At 33.3% G+C, this 20,191-nt stretch overlaps 1 protein-coding gene across 4 annotated transcripts; it reads right to left on the bottom strand.

Moving 5' to 3' along the window:
* Positions 1 to 1,183: 1,183 nt before the first annotated feature.
* On the bottom strand, positions 1,184 to 17,478 carry LOC128546023 (protein draper-like). Of its 4 annotated transcripts, none has more exons than XM_053517190.1 (5): positions 16,963 to 17,478; positions 11,498 to 12,175; positions 9,841 to 9,952; positions 2,441 to 2,606; positions 1,184 to 1,889 (listed from the first exon to the last, which is right to left on the bottom strand). In XM_053517190.1, the coding sequence occupies exons 2-5, from the start codon at positions 11,907 to 11,909 to the stop codon at positions 1,587 to 1,589; spliced, it is 993 nt and encodes a 330-aa protein (XP_053373165.1). In that variant the 5' UTR covers positions 11,910 to 12,175; positions 16,963 to 17,478; the 3' UTR covers positions 1,184 to 1,586. The 4 variants fall into 4 exon arrangements, 3 of the variants coding, with proteins under 3 accessions (XP_053373165.1, XP_053373163.1, XP_053373164.1); XM_053517188.1 differs by lacking the exon at positions 16,963 to 17,478 and adding an exon at positions 15,026 to 15,558; XM_053517189.1 differs by lacking the exon at positions 16,963 to 17,478 and adding an exon at positions 13,886 to 14,321.
* Between the last annotated feature and the right edge of the window lie 2,713 nt (positions 17,479 to 20,191).

Raw genomic sequence — 20,191 nt, 5'->3', positions numbered from 1 at the left:
CTCAAACACTTTTCTAGTTTGGGTGATTTTGTTTCATGCGGGAACCAATCATTTTTCCTTAGTAATTGCTTATTGCACTATTATTGACTCCGTTTGCTACACAGACATGTAGCAGCAAAATTTCATCTATAGCAAATGATCGATAAGTAAACAATTTTGTTTTCTTACTATTTCACAAAATTATCAATGCAAAATGAAATTAAAGCGTTAAGAAAATGCTGCATTTGTTTTAGAAAAAAAACGTCTTACTTTTTATTCATATATTAGGAGACAAACATGTCATGCTTTTTAATTTACTGCTAATGGTACATACCAGGTTGTTTTTATCAAACCTGGGCTTTTTGTTCACAATGGGTCGATGTCTGTACTGCAAGGTAATATGCATATTGTAGGAAAACAAGCAGTCATTTAACACAGTCTTTTTATAGAAGGATGATAATGGTAATTGAGAGTCCTTCAACAACAACGTGTCTTTCTGTTATCACTATATTCTCCTTTCAATATTGTGTTCCCATTAATTTGTGGCGTATATAATTTCATAATTTCGTCGTCAGTTAATTAATCTGGTATCGAATATCTCCCTATAGCACATGTAAACTTCTTTGCTGTGACAATGAAATATCAAGATTTTAAGGTCAGAAAATTGTACCTGTTCTTTAAGACTGCTTATAATCTGATTTGCTTTATTACATTAGCATCATTGCATTGGTCTTTCTAAAGTTTGTTCAAACTAATCCGTTTGATTACACTCAGGGGCAGTCAAAACTAAATTTAGAATAAAACTTAAAATAATTGAAATGATATTTTCTCAAACCGCCTGATGGATGTTTACCAAACCTTGACAGAAGCAAGGTCACAAGGTAAAAGTGATGAGCGGCCTCCTGGCCATCATGTTTTTAGTTTCTATGCCCAGCGCGCAATGTTTTTACAACTGGATTTTGAATATTCCATGTTTCAGGAATGACGTTTCGAACAAGTTTTAGCTGTTTCAGTGTATCATAATGCAGGACAGTAAAAATTTAGTAGAATTCTTTATGTGAGGAACCCATCACCTGTGATCCTACCTGAGATCTTCCTCCACCAGCAAAAGCTGGGAAACTTGCAATCTGACCTTTATTGTATCGGTGTGACTCTAAACCAAAAAATAAAAAAGAAGTAAAAACTTGAAGCTGCATCCAAAGTATAGGCTCAGACATTAGTATTCTTTAATGTTTATTGCCTAGTTGTTTACAATGATATACAGGATAAAACTCAGTGAGGATGTGCTATCATTTTAGGAACTTCTGCATCATAAGCTTCGAGTTGTTATTCCATAATTTTACTAAGCATATTGTATATTCACTATTTATTCTCATTTACCACACGATTTCTTATAAACAATTCCATCATATTATATCACACGACAGATGTAGTTGTATTTAGCATTTAAGCAAACAATTTATAGAACGAATTGTTAAGTAGAAATACTGAGCAATACCAGTTTTGAATGTCATCGTTAATTATTGGAATGGAATTTGAACGTCTTCCACAAATAATTCCACATTACTTAAGTACCTCTCTTGCATTAAATAAGTACCTCCCGTGGTTTAATATCGTATAGGCTTCCACACAGCTGATAATTCACTAATATCGCCCTCCGACGAAGCTCTTCTCGTAGGAAATTGTCCAGTGTCGTGTTCATTTGTAAAATGCACGTGAAATTCGTGCAAATGATTTTGTAGATCTTGTTCATATTCATCCTGTTCCATCTCTACACCTTGGCACACATAAAAGTCTCGTGATGATCCGCCATACGTGCACGTGCAGTGTACTGGCGAGTCTGTATCGAATGTCACTGATCTTTTCTCAATCAAAGGTCTGTGTTTGTTGACATGAACAGGAACCAGTCTCTACAATGGAATTCTAGAGTTGTTAAGTAAATCGCTTGATATAAAACTAAAAGCTGTCATTGGGAGAGACATAAACATACGCTTAAGTATTTTACAAACTATTAAAGTAGCGAAAATTCCTATTTCCTTCTTAGAGCATTAATAGTTCATATTTGAACATAAATTGTATTTTATCATACTGGTTCGAACTGCCTTCAACAAAACTGCGTATAGTCTGGCTACAGACTTAGAAAAAGGATATTATTACATTTTGAATAACTTTAGTATTTATCTCCTATGAACAAAACATGGGGTCTGAATACAGACTTAGTTACGTGCACTGGTGATGATTTTGTTTTTAATTTGTTTTCTTTATTTTGCCACTTGACCCTCGGAGCTTGCATGCATATGCGAATGTAATCCTGTGTCATGATCGTAATATTTCAATTACAGCAAACTAAAAACAAAATAAGATATTATCAATACGATAAATGAAGAACCTAGCTGGATATTAATTGAATATCTATTTATAGACAAAAAATGAAAAAATCAGAACATCGGTTGCTATATACCTGGCCTTCCGTGAATTGATGCTCCTCGGCAAGGATATGGTTTGCTGTTCCACTTACAGACGAACTACTGCTATGTCGCCGTAAACGCCGTCTGCTTGAGCTTCTGTTTGAATCATTTCCGAAATTGTCATTTCGGTTAAAGACTTCATAGTCTTTCAAACGTCTCCTATAAAAATGGAAAGAGTAAAGAATTAGTAACGTAACCCGACGTAATGTCCAGTAAAAACTCGTACTGTCACATTTTCAAATCAGCTTAATACAAAATAAGGTTTTCCAATTTTCCAGACGCATTGATGTTCATTTAAAAGCTGTGATATATAGAATAAAAACGACACAACGTTTTTCTGTTTTCCAGATGCATTAATGATCATTAGAATACGTGATGATATACAGACGTTTGCCAGTTTTCCAGATCCATTGATTTGCATTAAAGACAGGTGTATTATATAGAAGTAAACAAATAATCTGACATGAGCATGAACTGTATTCAGCTTCATTGTTCTTCCACAACACTCAACACTATACATGGGGGTAATTACTATCATCTATGATGCTGTAGGTCACCTCTGAACAAATACCACCAGGCCGTAAAGACCAATAATCTTATATTTCATTGAAACATTTGCTGTGTTCTTCATAATTTTTTGGCGACGAAAGACTGGACAATTTTATCAAATAGCAACTGTGATTTCTTGGTAATAATAGCTTTGACTAGGAAAAGTCGATCAAATTTCTTTTTCTAGCTGACAAGTTTCTCCATATGAATATTCCAATAACTCCTGTACCACAAAATAAAAGAAATATGGGACTTTGAAATATCTCATCCGAAGACATATATATAGTACTGTGGCTATAATGCAGGCGTCATGTACGGCTCTGGGGAAACTGATTAAAAGTCATTTGGAAGAGACATCAGTGAAAAAAGTAATGTATAATGCAAAGAACTTGTGTCAAAGCAATTCCGCTTAATCACTATCTTTCGTAATACCAAGACGGCTTATTAGTCAAATTGCCACCGAGACCAATCATTTATTTCGTTTTCCTCTCTGAAGATTGTTCGGAAAATGAGAACATTTCAGACATATTTATCCTTTCAGACACATTAATTGCATTGAATCGTATTATTGATATACTAAGCACATTTATGTGTTGCAAGCACACATTTTTCCGTGCTACGATTTACATAACCTAGGCATTTTTTGTTTGTTTTATCTCATTTCATTTGTGAACCTATTTCAGAAAGTAGGCAAAATTCTATGTTAAACTTAGTTTTACTTATGCATGCGCCCTTTTCATTCCATTTGTCAACTACTTAGAAAGCAAGTGCATTCATTTCTATGTTATATGTTACAAGTACGCAACTACTGGAAGCAAAAATAATAATAATAAAATTCAAGACCTTGCTGAAAATAAGTGCGTTCTGAGAAAAGAAAAGAAAAAATCGTTAGAAACAATATCATTAGACATAAGTGTAATTTTACTCCCCTTCGGCTAAAGTCATTTGTCTTCCATGGAAAAGTTGTCAATCATTACAGAAAATTTGTATATTTATTTTTGCTTGTCTATTTGTTTGGTTGTTGATACATCTTTTATTTGCATTTAATTGTTTTGTTTCACTGCAAATGTTCTTTAGACGTCTTAAAATCTCTTTATGCAGACATACAAATGTGTAAGCGAAATAATTAGACGTTTTCTGATCGATCTTCTGACGTGTTATAACACATGTTATAACACGTGAGCCAAAAAAAGCTACCATCCCCCCGCCTGGCCTGTCCGATTTCCAGTCCCGAGATTACTTTGACTTTAGCCTTTGACCTATTGTTCTTAAGGTATTAGATCACTAATAGAGAACCTCCTTTTTGAAGAGTATTCAATTCCTACCATAAACCTACTTTGACAGCAATTCTTAGGGGGGCGTAGGTTCAAGCCCTACTAGGACCAATTTTTTTCCTCTTATTTTCATTTTTTTAGTAAGGTTTTACTTCTTTCAAGACTTATTATTGTTTTCTTGTACAAAAATGGAAAAAGATGAATCTTATAAGCGATTTCTTGGTGTTCAAAGTTAATTTACTACTTAAACAGAAGGGGTAGAGTTACACATCTTTAAAAATATTGAGTTACACACAGTGAAAGTTCTCTATTTTGCTTTCACTTTTAGATTATATATTGTGGAAGAAATTTAGGTAGGTTTTACGTCTCCCGTAAAGTTATTTTTAAATGGAGTAAGCAAAATTCAAAACTAAAAACATAGCATTCGACCTTATTTTTTCAATGTTGAAGTATGAATTCTGTCTCATTAAAACCGTTTACTTGAGGCACCATAGAAAAAATGATATTGACTTTTATTTTGTGTTTTATAACTGTTTACCAATAGTTTGATGTTTCTTTTATTAAAATTAATGGTAAAATGAGTTCTCTGCAAACATTTTGGATAGTGGCCATCACTTTGAAATTTGTCTGTACTTGAGCTTGAGGAGATACCATAAGTTATACAAAATTTATAAAAAAAACGGCACGGTAAAAGTTGTTTAAAAATTGAAAAAAAATATGTAAAACACCGTTACCTTTCAGAATATACCAAGCAAAGGCCATTTTGTAAACATTACTATTAGTGCTCTAATACCTTAAACGTAATAGGGGCAATCTACTATTAACAGACAATCATCCAATGAAGTTTGATGACTGTATGTCAATTGGTTCTTTAGCTACTGAACTTAAACCGTTTTCAATTACGAGGATACTGTCACTTTGACCTTTGACCTATTGACCCCAAAAACTACAGGGAAATTTACTGACCACAAGTAATCATCCTATGAAGTTGGACGACTGCAGGTCAAAGTGTTCGTTAGTTATTGAGTAGAAATAGTTTTCAGTCTCGAGGTCACTGTGACCTTCGTCTTAATTTACTTACTCCCAAAGTAAGACAGGTCATATACTGACCACACGGAATCACCTATGAAATCTGACGAAATCAGGCCAAAGTGTTCTTAAGTTGTGAACCATTTTCTGTCTCGAGGTCACTTTGACCTTGACCTTCGGCCGGCTTATAGTCAAAAGAATACGGGTCATCTACTGTCACAAATTGACATACGGGCCTTATTTTATCTGTATTGTAAATGCAGGTATTGCATCATCTTTTTGTAAATTTTTGAGTTATTGAGGTAAATGTCAGATTTCACGCATAAAATACCTCTCATGTTTTTCTGTATTTCATAACTTAAATTTCCATGTAAATTTCATTGAATTCTGTTCAGTAATAAGAAAGTTGATATTTTATAAACTTCAGTAATTCGTGTTTTTATCCCCAAAACCACTATAATGGGCCTCAAATTGTCAATTTAAATTCGCGCCAAAGTAGTTAGATTCCCCGGCTATATCGTGAATCCCGTGAAAATGACAATAGTCGGAGTCCACGGCTTAGCTGTGAATCCCATGAAATTTAGTATTTGGCGGGACATTATCCTTTAAATAGACTGAAATAGATATGCCTTGCGCACACCACCTTACGACATTATAGACGAATCTATGTCTGAATTATTTTCTTGCTAGAAATTTATGCTCGATCGAGGTAAGAAATTTATTTGTTAGATTTTTGTATGATTTTTGCATTACGATTTTTATTTGGTAAATTTTTGTTCAGTCTACAGAATTTTGTAACATTTACTTTTCGGCATGTGATTTTGGCTAGTTTCGGTATATCAGGATAATTTATTAAATTTTTCAGACTTCTGTAAATGATTTAGAAAGAGGAGTCTAAATGTTTCATTTATATAAGATGTTAGATTTATACTGAAATTTGTAACATGATATTTATAAAGTACTTTGTTTCAAAAACTTATGTCAAACATTTTTGTTAATTATGGAACGCCATTACTGCATTGTATGGTTATGTATAAATCTATATGGCAAGTCTAGTGCCATGTTTGTAATATATTATTGTAATTTGTAATTGTGTGCCAGTCTATAGCACATCTAATTAATGTCCGTTGTAGTGTATGGCATTTGATATTATATGGATGCCAACTATCATATAACGTTTGATTTATATTGAATTTTGTTAATTTGTAGTTGTAAATAATAGCTGCAGTTTATCATGTCCGTATCTATAATGTTTCATCATATACTTTTCATATCTTTTTCATACTTTAACTTTAGTGTTTTAAGTAAGTAATCTTTGTAATAATGGAAGTAATAAGTGACGTATTTTAATCATGTGACGTTTGAACTTAGTAGCACATATATTTTGTATAAGTAGCACGTATTATTTATGGGAGCCTACGGAGGTATGGTGTACCCAAAGGAGCAGTTTTATGCCCTGACTTATTTGTTTTGCTATGGTGCTTACCATATGTTATATATTTTAGCTTCTTCCGCCAGACGATTTTCCTGGTGATGTCATAACCCGGAAGTACAATGCCCGAGGTTCACTTGTCTTCACTCGCCTGGATGTGATATTCCCAGCGCAGAGCTTTCGTCCCATGGTTGTGCCGTAAACCGCAAAGACGATGATTTTTGTTATCCTCTGAAGTCAGCTCAGGGATGCAATCACCTACCACCATAGGGAGCCAACACGGAATCAACGTATTCACGGTTTAAAGGGACTGAATTTAGAAGCTACGTTTTGTTTGTGCTACTTAAAGTTCACAATTACATTAAAGAACTGTGTCACGTCAGATTAGAATGGATCTATAAGAACTTTTGTATCTAGAGATACTGAACTTTCTTTTTTTTTTCTTTCTTATATTCAGTTTTCTTTTCTTTTCATATCTATTCATTGTTAATAATCATCTTATGTAAATAAATTTGTAAATATTGTAAAGGGTGTTGATTTGTTTTGATGGTTACTGTCGCCGGTACGGCCTTTCCTGTCACAATGGAAATTAATTATGGAACGCCATCACTGCACTGTATTGTTATGTATAACTCTATATGGCAAGTCTAGTACCATGTATGTAATATATTATTGTAATATGAAATTGTGTGACAGTCTATTGCATACACATACAATGTCCGTTTTGTTGTATGGCATTAGATATTATATGGATGCCAACTATCATATAACGTTTGATTTACATTGAATTTTGTTAATTTGTAGTTGTAAATAATGGCTGCAGTTTATCATGTCCGTATCTATAATGTGTCATCATATACTTTTCATATTTTTCTCATACTTTAACTTTAGTCTTTTAAGTAAGTAATTTTTGTAATAATGGAAGTAATAAGTGACGTATTTTAATCATGTGACGTCTGAACTTAGTAGCACATATATTTTGTATAAGTAGCACGTATTATTTATGGAGCCTACGGAGGTATGGTGTACCCAAAGGAGCAGTTTTATGCCCTGACTTATTTGTTTTGCTATGGTGCTTACAATATGTTTATATTTTAGCTTCTTCCGCCAGACGATTTTCCTGGTGATGTCATAACCCGGAAGTACAATGCCCGAGGTTCACTTGTCTTCACTCGCCTGGATGTGATATTCCCAGCGCAGAGCTTTCGTCCCATGGTTGTGCCGTAAACCGCAAAGACGATGATTTTTGTTATCCTCTGAAGTCAGATCAGGGATGCAATCACCTACCACCATAGGGAGCCAACACGGAATCAACGTATTCACGGTTTAAAGGGACTGAATTTAGAAGCTATGTTTTGTTTGTGCTACTTAAAGTTCACAATTACATTAAAGACCTGTGTCACGTCAGATTAGAATGGACTATAAGAACTTTTGTATCTAGAGATACTGAACTTTCTTTTTTTTCTTTCTTATAATCAGTTTTTTTTTTTCTTTTCATATCTATTCATTGTTAATAATCATCTTATGTAAATAAATTTGTAAATATTGTAAAGGGTGTTGATTTGTTTTGATGGTTACTGTCGCCGGTACGGCCTTTCCTGTCACAGGCAATCATTCTATTGCGGCCACACCTTCAACGGAAACAGTCTTCAGTCGCAAGGTCATTTCACTTTCACCTTTGACCTATTAACAGTCATCTATTTATCACAGGCAGTCATCCCTTGAAGTTTGGCCACTGTAAGACCAAGCATTCACTGGTTATTGATCATGCGTTCTTGACATTGAACGAAAGTATATATAAAACTGAAAACAACTGCTTTGCATTCCATAACACTCCCCTATCAACGACTTCCTATCAGTATACATGTACTATATTCTACAAAGCCAACGCTTAAAATTCATCAGGGAAAATCATACAGTTTTCATCTAAAATTCCCTGCAGAAACTGCTTTCAAAGGCGAGCCTAATTAATAGTTATATGGCGCATTTTACTAATTGCATAATAAATGTCCGTGCAGTTTCCAGCTTCTATAATTTTCCAGCGAAACTGCGTGATTTTGTTTCTTGATTCTTCTTTCTATTGCATAAAAGATATTTTAAGATAAAAAAGACAATTACTGATAATTTTAATACATATTTGGATAATTGCACTTTCAACTTACACAACGAAGTACACACAGACTGGTGACGCATACTTCTAGAGCTTAACAAAAATTGTAGTAATACTTAATTTCAGATGGCAACGACATGGGAAATGTAGATATTGGCAGCTGACACACTTAAAGAAAATGCGTATTACAGATGACACATATATGGTGAAAACGTTCTTCAAGCTAACTTAGATATGGTAAATTACTTATTTACATATGAAACATCTAAGCAAAATACGTACTTGCAGATTATACATATAAGGGAAAACAGTACTTGCAGATGGCATAGATAAGAAAAATAAGTGCGTACAGATGACACAGATAAATGAAATACATATTTGCAGATGACACTAGCAGCATAAATGGGTACATGCGTATGAATTAAATAAAAGAACTAAATATTTAAAGTTGACACAGACAAAGGGAATACATTAAGCGAATACGCCGACGTCGACAACGTTTCCTACGATAAAGATAAGGGTACTGCATACATTCAGGTGATATCTACATTCATATGGCAAGGGTTATGGTTGTATAGACTATCAAAACACAGATCACTATCGCATCTGTGTTCAAACATAGTTAAGCGTATACACACGTTTAGATAGCACAGATAGCACACCTACACACTGTATATTCGGTTATATTCATGACGGTTTGTTTTTGTTAATATTCGCGAATAACTGCACTCGTGAATTAAAAATATTCGTGAACAATAATCTGCATCAAGTCTACAGTACACCAAGACAACGCAAACGGAGGAAACAACAGTGTCGTGATACAGCCGTTTACATATCACAAAGAGTGGGATATTAAACTTGACACGTGTTAAAATAATGAAGATTTGGTAAACAACAAAACACCCTCGTGAAACATATTAGAAAATACACACTTCCAGAAGTTCCAGAAACTAATTAGATATTACATACACAAGAATAACAAAAGGACAACATACGTACCTCCAAATAACAAAGATGAGAACAATAACTACGGTTGCCCACAAGATGACGACAAACGCTCCCCCGAGGGCCCCGGCAATTTCATCATTGTTCAGACCACCTTCATCTGGAGCTGTAATACACAAGAAGGACCTCTGGTAGCCTTACTCATTTGGTTTATCGGGATGACTTATTTTATGATCTGATATTTTATAGTTGCCATCCCTCTTAAGCCTTATCCGTGTCTGCATTTTACTGGCAATAAATAAAAAGTCATAAAATACTGGTCAGACTTACTTGCTCCAAAAAATGAAACATTGATATTCATGTAGAACTTCAAATGGGTTGAATATAATTCATAATTTTAAATATTTTTTTCGGAAATACGATGTGAACAGGTGCGAGGAGGAGATATCTACCCCAACACCGGTTTCAAAACATACACAGCGGACTGCCGATGATACTAAACTGCAGAAACAAAACACAAAATACACATTCAAAAAATGTCAGCGAGGCAATTTTATGCTTTAATGTCAACAGAGATGTAATTATTACAAATACATTGTACATGTACCAGAAAACGTTCCCAGCGGATTTCATTGGAGATTTCCTAACAGAAATATGCAGAATAAGTTTGGGCGTGACGGACTAGACATTTTTGCTTTTTTTATTTGATGGTTTGACGTTTTTAACATAATCTGAGGTAAAACTGGATCTCTAGCAAAAAGAACCATAATTCGAATTCCTAACTTGCTATTAAAAAAAAGTTTCAGTAAATTACAAGCTTAATTTTAGTCGAAATCGAGTTCAGAATTAGGGATTACTTTCATGCACTTTGACCTTTTCCCTTCCGTTTATAAATTCATACAGAAAAATTATTCTCGTCTCTGCAGAAATTAATTTGCTATATGTTGTATACAGAAGATAAATCAAAATCCCTCAACTTAAAGAATTTCCTTTATCTATTACTTGTTTTGTAGCAACTCGATATAAAGCCGTTAAATTGTTATTGATATGCCGAAATAAAACACATGCATTTTCATTTTAGCTTTTATTTTGCTCGCTACCAGTATGTAATATCTGATGACTCACTACCTTATTGTACCATAGTATAAGCTACATAGCCATTCTATATTCAACAAGTTAAAAATCAGTGAAATTCTTAAGGCCATGTAAAATTTATTTAGTGAATGGTTTGCCGATCAAACGTCAAAACTATTTCTCTAATTTGAGGAAATAGTTTGACCAGAGCATTATTTACTCTCTTTTTGCAAAAAAAAAAAATCCTTTTAAATATTCTGCAAGCTAGAGAGTGAATTAAAACTTTCAAGTTTCCCTTTTTTTAACCGAGCAAAAATATATATTAAGATATTTGAATGTATATAATTTTTTAGTATTAAAGTTAGCTTTGGTTTTCATTTTTAGCAAATATTTAAGGACAGTAAAATGTATTTAAATATGAAAGTCATTGTAACAGTTACAATCTAGAAATTTTGAAAATTAAGATTATTTTAATATCCACCAACAAACAAAATACCTAAATTTATCTTTAATTTCAGCGGGTTATAAGAACTCGGGCAAAGGTGTGAAGACATTGATATCAACGCAGAAATTCAGTTTAGAATAATTGAATTTTTTATCAAATATATATATTATAATCTAAATTATTTTAACTTACATGAACCACAAAAATCCCCTTTATAACCATCCAGACACCCTTTAACACAAGTTCCATTTGGGTTTTCACATAATGAATCCGTGCATCCAATATGACACGTGTTATTGCACATATCTCCATAGTAACCGTTTTGGCACCCGAACAAACAGTTCCCTGTTTCACGATTACAAATTTCTAAATGTCCTTCCATGTACATGCACTTGTCTGGACATATTGTTTCGCATTTAGCACCGAACCATCCCGAATCACAACCGTTTGTACAGTTTCCGTTGAACTGGTTACACACTTCACACGAACACGAAGAACATGGAACCGCACGGCAGTTAGGATTACACGTTTCATTACAATTTAATCCGTACAGCCCAGGATTACAGAGGGCTAGTCTGCAACCCGCACATTGCGCGCACGACATCAGCACTGGGAAGCAAACCTGACACAGAAATAAGCTTTAGGTCTTATTTATAACATAAATTATGAAATTTATCAATTATTTCGTCACTGACATGTTCTATTAATTACGTGAACAAACATTATTTTATCTTTTCGATCGATCAAATACAACCCGAGATCAGATAGAATGCAATTCCGGAAGTTACAGCCTTCTAAATGAAGAGTATTTGATATCTTCCGGGAAGTATGTGTGTTTGTTCAGGTCATTGTCCTTTCATTAACTGGAATCTGAAATATCAAAATAAACATCATTACATCTGGGAAACAGAACCAGATAGCATGTAAGACAGCAAATTAAATTTACACACCATGTTGTACATTGGGATTTATTACGCGTTAATCACGACGGCGCATTTCTCAGATGTTGAATTATTTGCTGATTTCAACTCTGTGTGATTTCTTTTCAGTTTAAAACTGTTAAAGAAAAAACTATACTCTCTAAACATTTGCTTTGTTAACTAGCAAAAAAGCCGCTGAAATGTGTTTACAGGTGCATATTTTTAAGGTGCAGTTAATACTTTACCCACAATTCATTTTTAAAAAATATATTCCAATAAACAAACGTTTTATTTTTTAAGAAACAGTTGCCAACATATTTCCAGGTAAGCGATACGTCTGCTTTGATCCTGTTATGACGAGGCAATATTGTCGTTACTTTGCTGGTTCCTCGATATCTCGAATTATGTTTCATTTTCAGTATAGTATAAAATTTCTACACCAACACAGTAACAAAAGTAATCAAATGAGAAATGGTCCGCTTCAGCGCATGCGTGGTGTGAAATTTCTATTAAATAAATACGCATTTCACTGATTATTTCAATGCCAAAGGTTTTTGATTTTTTTTCCCAGTTAACGGAAATCATTAAGAAAGTACTTGCACTTTGAGTTTCATTGTATCGGCAAAAAGATATTTCTCTTATTTATATTTTAAGCAATTTCAGCATACACTTTTATTCAAAAGTCATTTAAAATGAAAAGTTGTATTAATTAAGGGTCTGACTATTTGGACTTCCGTGGAGAGACATTGTGTTCGTATGTCAGTAAGATTTTTTAAAGGCCAGAGAGTTTTAAGAAAAAACAATGTTTTTTTAATATGTTATGTTGTCTTATGTATATGCTGTGCTGTCCTGTGCTGTCCTGTGCTGTGCTCTGCTGTGCTGCTGTGCTGTGCTTTGTAATGTAATGTATCCTGTGATGTGGTTTGCTTTGCTTTCCTTTGCTGTAATTTGTAATGTAATGTAATGTATGTTGTGTTGTGTTGTGATGTGATGTGCTGTGCTGTGCTGTAAGAACTGTCTTCAAAATCTGATGTCACCACCTCTCTGCTCTTACGCGTATGTACACTATATTGTAAGAGTATTGTTTTTACATTGATTTTTTATGTAATATAATGCAGCCAAAATTACACTATACAGCTTTGATACTTTCAAAAAAATCTTGTACTCTTTGTCAGAGTTAAACATTTAAACCTCGATCGAAATGTTGTATATATAATTATGATGTTCTGTTATATTTCCTTCAGAGAAATGAAACTGTTTGTTTTTAATCTGACCACGAGCCAGATATTATTTTTAATAATTTGGGAGTCAGAATATTTTTCAATATTTTGAAGCCAGTATTATCTTTTTCAAGTATATCAAAAGTCAGATTTTTTCATTCAAATCTCAGGCATCCCTCAACCCCTAGAATATCAAATTGTCGGCGGCTAACAAATTATGACACGGCCATTAAATATGTAGAAGATATTTGTTAGTTTCAGTATGAGCTCAAAAAGGTTTTCACGGACTGAACACCAGATACAACCTTTTCATGTGTGACAAAGCCACGAGTTGTGAGATATGAATTTCACGAGTGAATGATTATCTGATGTTACACGTACAACACAATTATTTTTGTATCATGTTTTAACTAGATTTTACTCATTTTATAGTTTCTTACCGGTGAAAAGTGTATTTCATATATCTCACCATGAAAGTACCATATATCGTATATTCCACTCTAATATTCCAATAAGTCACTAAAAGGTATGTATTAAATACATAAACAACAATACAACCATTCTTAGAAAATGTAATCTTGCATATCCTGCTCTAGTCTTCCTGTCTACGAAGATATATATTATATCCAATTTCTATATAATCATCAACACATAAGTTTCCTTAATTCTATACATTGTCTTAAATTGTACGCCAGCTGCTGAAATGAAAACATGTTTTCCTATAGCAGTCGATTATGTTAAACTTGAGCAGGATAATGAACTGTTATTCACATTGTTTATGTTGACTATATGTCTATGCATGTATGTCAGGGTATGAATTATTCATAACCCTGTGTTCTTCAATAATTGATATCTTATATCGGCACCGTAGTAAAATATTATAATATATTGATTTCCACCAAAGGAAACACGCATTTTTTTTTTTACTTTTTCACTTCGATCGATTTCATTTTACAAGAAAGTAATCATCTTATTGAATGACATTATTTCTAATTTTATAATCAATCCAGCCGTACATTTATTCGTTTGTATTATGCAATAAAGGTTATGGCATGGTTGTATATCAAGTTTTAAGTATTTGATCATGTGCCTCTATGTCTACATGATGCGAATGAATATAAAGATAATTAAGGCCTGTTTCACAAAGTTCATAAGTTTCATCCGAAATTCTCACCTAAGAATGGACTTTTAATACGGAATATTATTGATATGGTTAAAAAATATGTTACGATAAAACTATCATGTAACAATCATATATTTGTTCTGCTCATGTTTGTGAAAAACCGAAGAGTAAAACCAACAGTTCTTAAAGTGATTTTCGTGAAACAACCTAAGATCTAACTTTGTCCTAAGTTTGCTTCGTAAATCGGGCACATTTGTCTTATATGAAAAGCAAAACTTAAAAAACAAAACAGAAATTAACCTACAGTTAAAATGCATCTATTCATAAGACATACCGGTATTTCGAATCAGCAGCTGGCTTATCTGCCAGGTATTTATCTTTAGTTACATCAATATGTTTCCTCTGTTAACACATGCCATTTATATTTTACGCTACCAAACGTAAGCAAATTACTCACATATTTGAAATCATTCTGTCATATCCTCATATCTCACGCTACATCCTTATTCCTTACTCCCAGTGAACATGCGACAGATGGTAATGCACTGCGAACAACAGTTCCAACTATGTTATTGATTACGAGTACGAGAGGGATATCTCGTTTTACTTGTTAATACTTTGATATTAATGCTGTTTAATGTTTGAAATTACCTTTTGTCCAATGGGATTTCAGATTTTTTTCAAACATTTTGGGAAATTTAATTTGATTAATCAGCGTTAAATGTTTAATATTTAATCATCAATTATAACAAGGCAAATGACTATTAAAGTCTGAAAACAAAAGAGCAATTTCAAACACTAATCTGCGATGCCCTCAGCCAATTAAATTTGTAAATGCTCACTACTGAAGACTGACTGGCTCTCTGACTGAATGGTTATTTTTAGTAGATATTTTAACCACGTGGTAAGAAAATTCTAAGTCTCTAAAACAGCATATTTTCATCTAAAGTCTAAACCATTCGTTAGTTTGTAGCATGTAGCAAAGAGCAATAAAAATGTCAATACAGAAACAATCCTTGTGGTGTTACCTCCACTGTTCCACTGTTAAGGAAAAAAACTGATATATGCTCAATTTGACAGAAAAAGCATTGCGGGAGCCAATCTACCTAAATCCTTCTTTTGTTACATACTTAGAAAACGAGGTCGTACCACAGTTCCTGGAATTTATGTTTAAACAGCTTTGCTAGGAAGAAAGTAATCGATTTGTGTGAAGAAAATGATAGCATCTAGCAAAGTAACAATATTTAACTGTTCTAGTAGACACTTTTCTGAAATTTTATTCCCCAAAAATATTCAAAGGCTTGTATCTGTTTTATTTCATTTAGAAAAGGTATGAACCTGTACATCTTTTAATCTCAGAACGGATGAAATACAACTTACAGAGAATACAGGTTTATAATGCTTTATACGTCACGTTAACATATGAGCCATGCCATGAGAAAACCAACATAGTGGGTATGCGACCAGCATAGATCCAGACCAGCCTGCGCATCCGCGCAGTCTGGTCAGGATCCATGCTGTTCGCTAATAGTTTCTCCAATTCCAATAGGCTTTAAAAGCGAACAGCATGGAGCCTGACCAGACTGCGCGGATGCGCAGGCTGGTCTGGATCCATGCTGGTCGCATACCCACTATGTTGGTTTTCTCATGGCATGGCTCATATTATCTTCTTCAAAACAGAGGGGGAAATGTAGTTGTTTAACCATCGACCAATCTGACAAAACGAGCACTGTGATAAATATTTAATACAATTAGATCCATAAAAATAAGAAAAACATAATTTTCCATGGCTTCCATTCACCATAATTGTAACAATTATAACTTTAAGTTTGAGAGTTTATTAGTCCCCATATGAGTTTTAGTCTCCAACCACCCGTAAGCATAACTAAAAACTGAAAATCATTCACTTTTTCATCTACAAATATGACCGCAATCTGCAGCTGTTGAGGCAAGAACATCTAAATTAAATTTTATGGTTTAATTGATAAAGCACAAACGTAAACAAGTGTAGTTGTGGTTACAAAACAAAAACTTCAAAGGTGAATTTATTCATACTGGTGAACTATTTCTTCCTACATCCAAGTGAACTCTTTTAGAGAAAATCATGGATTTTTACAGTTATTTACTATGTAATGTTTCATGATCAAATTATTTACTTAATATTCTAAGCAGGTTTTATAAAGAAGTGAGAAAATATACAAAAAAATAATGCGCATGATTTCGTTTGTGAAATCGTATTTTTTAAGAAACATCCATTTTGCAGTCTCGTGCCCTAAACTTCAAACTTTTCAACAATGTTACATTATTAGTATTAGACCGATGAATAGTGATAATAATGGAAAATTATCGGTATCTATTTTTTACTTTTATCATCAGGAAAGAAAACCGACCTACCTTTTCCCAATATTTCCCCACATTTGTTTTGCAACAAAAAAGCGGTAAGATTCCATCCGTTTTGCTGAATGAACATTATGCTGGCAGGATTAAATAAATGGTCCAGATTTTTTTCTTCGATAGAATTCCTTCGTAATTTACTACACAGAGTTATCTACAATATTAATTCAAAACCCTAATTAAAATATTTAAATAATCAACTCCAAATGTCTTTTTTTTCTCTTTCAACATTTAATTTTTCCCATTAACTTCGAAACTTCCACAATAATTTACAGTGGCATCTGTACGCTTGCAGAGAAAACTATACTTCAAGAAGCTTTCCGGTTCGGGGTTTTTGTCTTACGCAAAGACGCAATCTTTTTTCTTAAGTAATTGTATATGGCACTGTTTGATATTGACTAATGTATCTTCACAGACAAGCGACGGATATCCATTATTTGTACATGACTGATTGTAAAAGCTGCCTTGGTGAAGCGCGAAGTTACGATGGTTAAAACTTAGTCTGGAATCCTTTTAATTCTTTTCAATCATTACTCTTATATATTATGACCAGGCTTTCTTGACCAAAAGGGATATAATTATGCAAAATTTGAATAGTCTCAGGAGTTATCTCCTGTGAACAAAACATCGGGTCTTAATACAGACTAGCGAGCTTCGCGTTCGCCATCGTAACTTTACGCTTCGGCATATGACCTTTGCCCTTCGAGTTTACATACTTTTAGGAATCACGCGCTGATCCAAAGGTAATTGTGTTAGCGACCTCCATTATGATATTCTCATGTTTAACAGGGTCTGAAATTTCTAAACCAATGTTTATTTGAGGAGCGTATCGAATGCATTTGCTGTGGCAATGAAATGCTACGTTATCAAAGTCCTGTACCTGATTTATAAGAACATAGAAAGTTTATACCGTTTCTTGCTCTTTTCTAGCATTGTTTATACTGAGATTAAATTTCTACATGACGTTTTCGTGAAACAACGCGGGCCTAGGTTTATTTGAGGTTTACTGCACAAAGACACAACACACGCAAGTCCACCAAAATTTGAAATGATGATAGATTATACTAAGTAAACTAAGCAGAGAAAGTCAACATGATTCTTTTTGAAGAATAGTACATAATTTAACATAATAATTCGAAATGCTAGTTTCAAAATTAGAGGACAGTTTATGGACATGTTACAGATAAAGTACAGTTGTGCATTTTCAACATCGCGGATGGAAAATTAATTGTCCGAGGTGACGCCAAGAATATATATGTTGTTCGTCAAAAGGAAACAGTTTGTTAGACACTTTTGAAGTTTATAAAATGCTACATAAATTACCGGTGTATGAAAACGTATACATTTATTGATTTGTCTAGAATAAATCTAGACAGATCACTGTGTTGGTTTACTTTCAAATTCGTTATTGTGGTTTACTTTCGCATAGGCTTTTCTTATATATTTTGGCAAATGGTTGTTTCTGGCATGGCAATGACTCTGTACATTTACTTTTCAGTGTTTTATATACTTTTCAGTATCAACACACCAGGTCTGCTATTATGTAGCTAAGTTGAGTTCTATGCTCGCAAAGATTCTTTCCAAAGATTTTATTGACATTTATTGCCTACCTGAAACGTTCAATAAGACATTTAGTATAAACATTTTGCATATGTAGTGCAGCATATTCGCATGCAATAATGCAGTTGCCTATTTCGCTACAATACTATATTACTTTTAGATGTCTTAAAAATATCATTTTTAAGATTTTATTTTCAGTTGACAATTGTGACTCCATTATTTTCACCATGACTAAAATACTGGGCAGACGTATTTCTCTATCATATCTTTGACAAATAAACATTTGTTCATGTATTCGTATCATACCTTAGATAAAGTATTAATCAAATTTATACATAGGCAAAACTGCTCTATCTTTGGTGCAAAACTTCTCTATCTGGGCAACCAGGATAGAACATTAAAATATACTTCCAGCAAAGACTAACACGCACGAAGTGTTCATGAACATAATAAAGTGTAAATGGTCAGACGTTATAGTTTCGCTAGGAGAAAGTTAGATTGACAACCTTCATAGAATAAGTGTAGTGTAACTTTATAATATATATTATAGTATCAAGAAATTCATATTGACCAATATTTTTATAATCATTGATGCAGACGTTGTTTTATACGATATGCAGTAAATTATTAAATAGCAATACCTTTAGATGATACAACGAATAACCAAAAACAGCGGAAACCAAAACTTTTCTCCGACTTTGATGCATTAGCTGTAGAAACTGAAAGCAGCATCTACATGTTATCAGCTTCCTTTCCACAGATTGCTTTATCTTGATAAATATTTTAGATAAATAGCATGTGGTAAACCTATTGTGTTGTGTTGTTTAGATTAGCCAGTATTTTCAAATATTTCTAAGAGGACATTCACGACAATCCACAAAAGTGATAAAACATGTATGAACATTATTTGCGGCACCTGACACTATTGCTAATCAAATACTCAATTTTTTTCCATCAGATTTCTTCGGGAAATAAAATGGTACGTTTTTAACAAAAACCCCAGCAATGATTATCTCCCCCAGTGCTATATTACAAATTCCACGTGACCATGAAAATCACATGAACGTTGTACTATTTTCTTATCTATTTTTTTTTCGATTTTTTTTTCATTTGATAATCCATATTAACATTCAATCTCTAAATGCTCAAACCAGTTCAAATTACTGAAATCTAACATCAAATGATGCAATTAACCATTTATCAAAATCTGTATATTAGAAATATTTGTAATTTGGAAACTATTGCGTAGGAGATTGATTTTTAACGAGATAATTATGCCTTATGATCTATATATTTTCAAAATTTAGAAATTGATTTCTTTTTTAAAAGGGTTAAAATACGAGTATATGATTATGTGTCTGAGAGTTCTTTATTAAAGCTCATTTAGTCTTTAGAATATGTTAAAAAGAGGCACCCTAAAGCGTATAACTCAGAAAGGTGACGATAATTTGTTATTTTAATACAAGTTCACTTCCATTTTAAACAAACGTTTTTGGTGAACAATACCTTTATTTGGCAAGAATGGCAACCTAGATATGATTGCATATTATTTCGATTATAATAAGAGGTTCTATATTAGCGCTGTTGATTATGTTACCGCCATGTTACAGGAAACATAGCGTCATATCACAGGTGTTTGAAGATCTATCAGTGAAATATATATGCAGGT

The sequence above is a fragment of the Mercenaria mercenaria genome, chromosome 11 (assembly GCF_021730395.1).
Source record: "Mercenaria mercenaria strain notata chromosome 11, MADL_Memer_1, whole genome shotgun sequence".
NCBI lineage: Eukaryota > Metazoa > Mollusca > Bivalvia > Venerida > Veneridae > Mercenaria > Mercenaria mercenaria.
This window is presented reverse-complemented; position numbering and strand designations above follow the sequence as displayed.

Excerpts from the sequence above, each read along its gene's own strand:
- LOC128546023 (XM_053517190.1), bottom strand. The coding sequence starts at position 11,909 with ATGTCGTGCGCGCAATGTGCGGGTTGCAGACTAGCCCTCTGTAATCCT. Across the intron at positions 2,607-9,840 it reads CTCATCTTTGTTATTTGGAG|GAGACGTTTGAAAGACTATG; the intron begins GTACGTATGTTG and ends CCATTTTTATAG. Across the intron at positions 1,890-2,440 it reads ATCAATTCACGGAAGGCCAG|AGACTGGTTCCTGTTCATGT; the intron begins GTATATAGCAAC and ends ATTCCATTGTAG.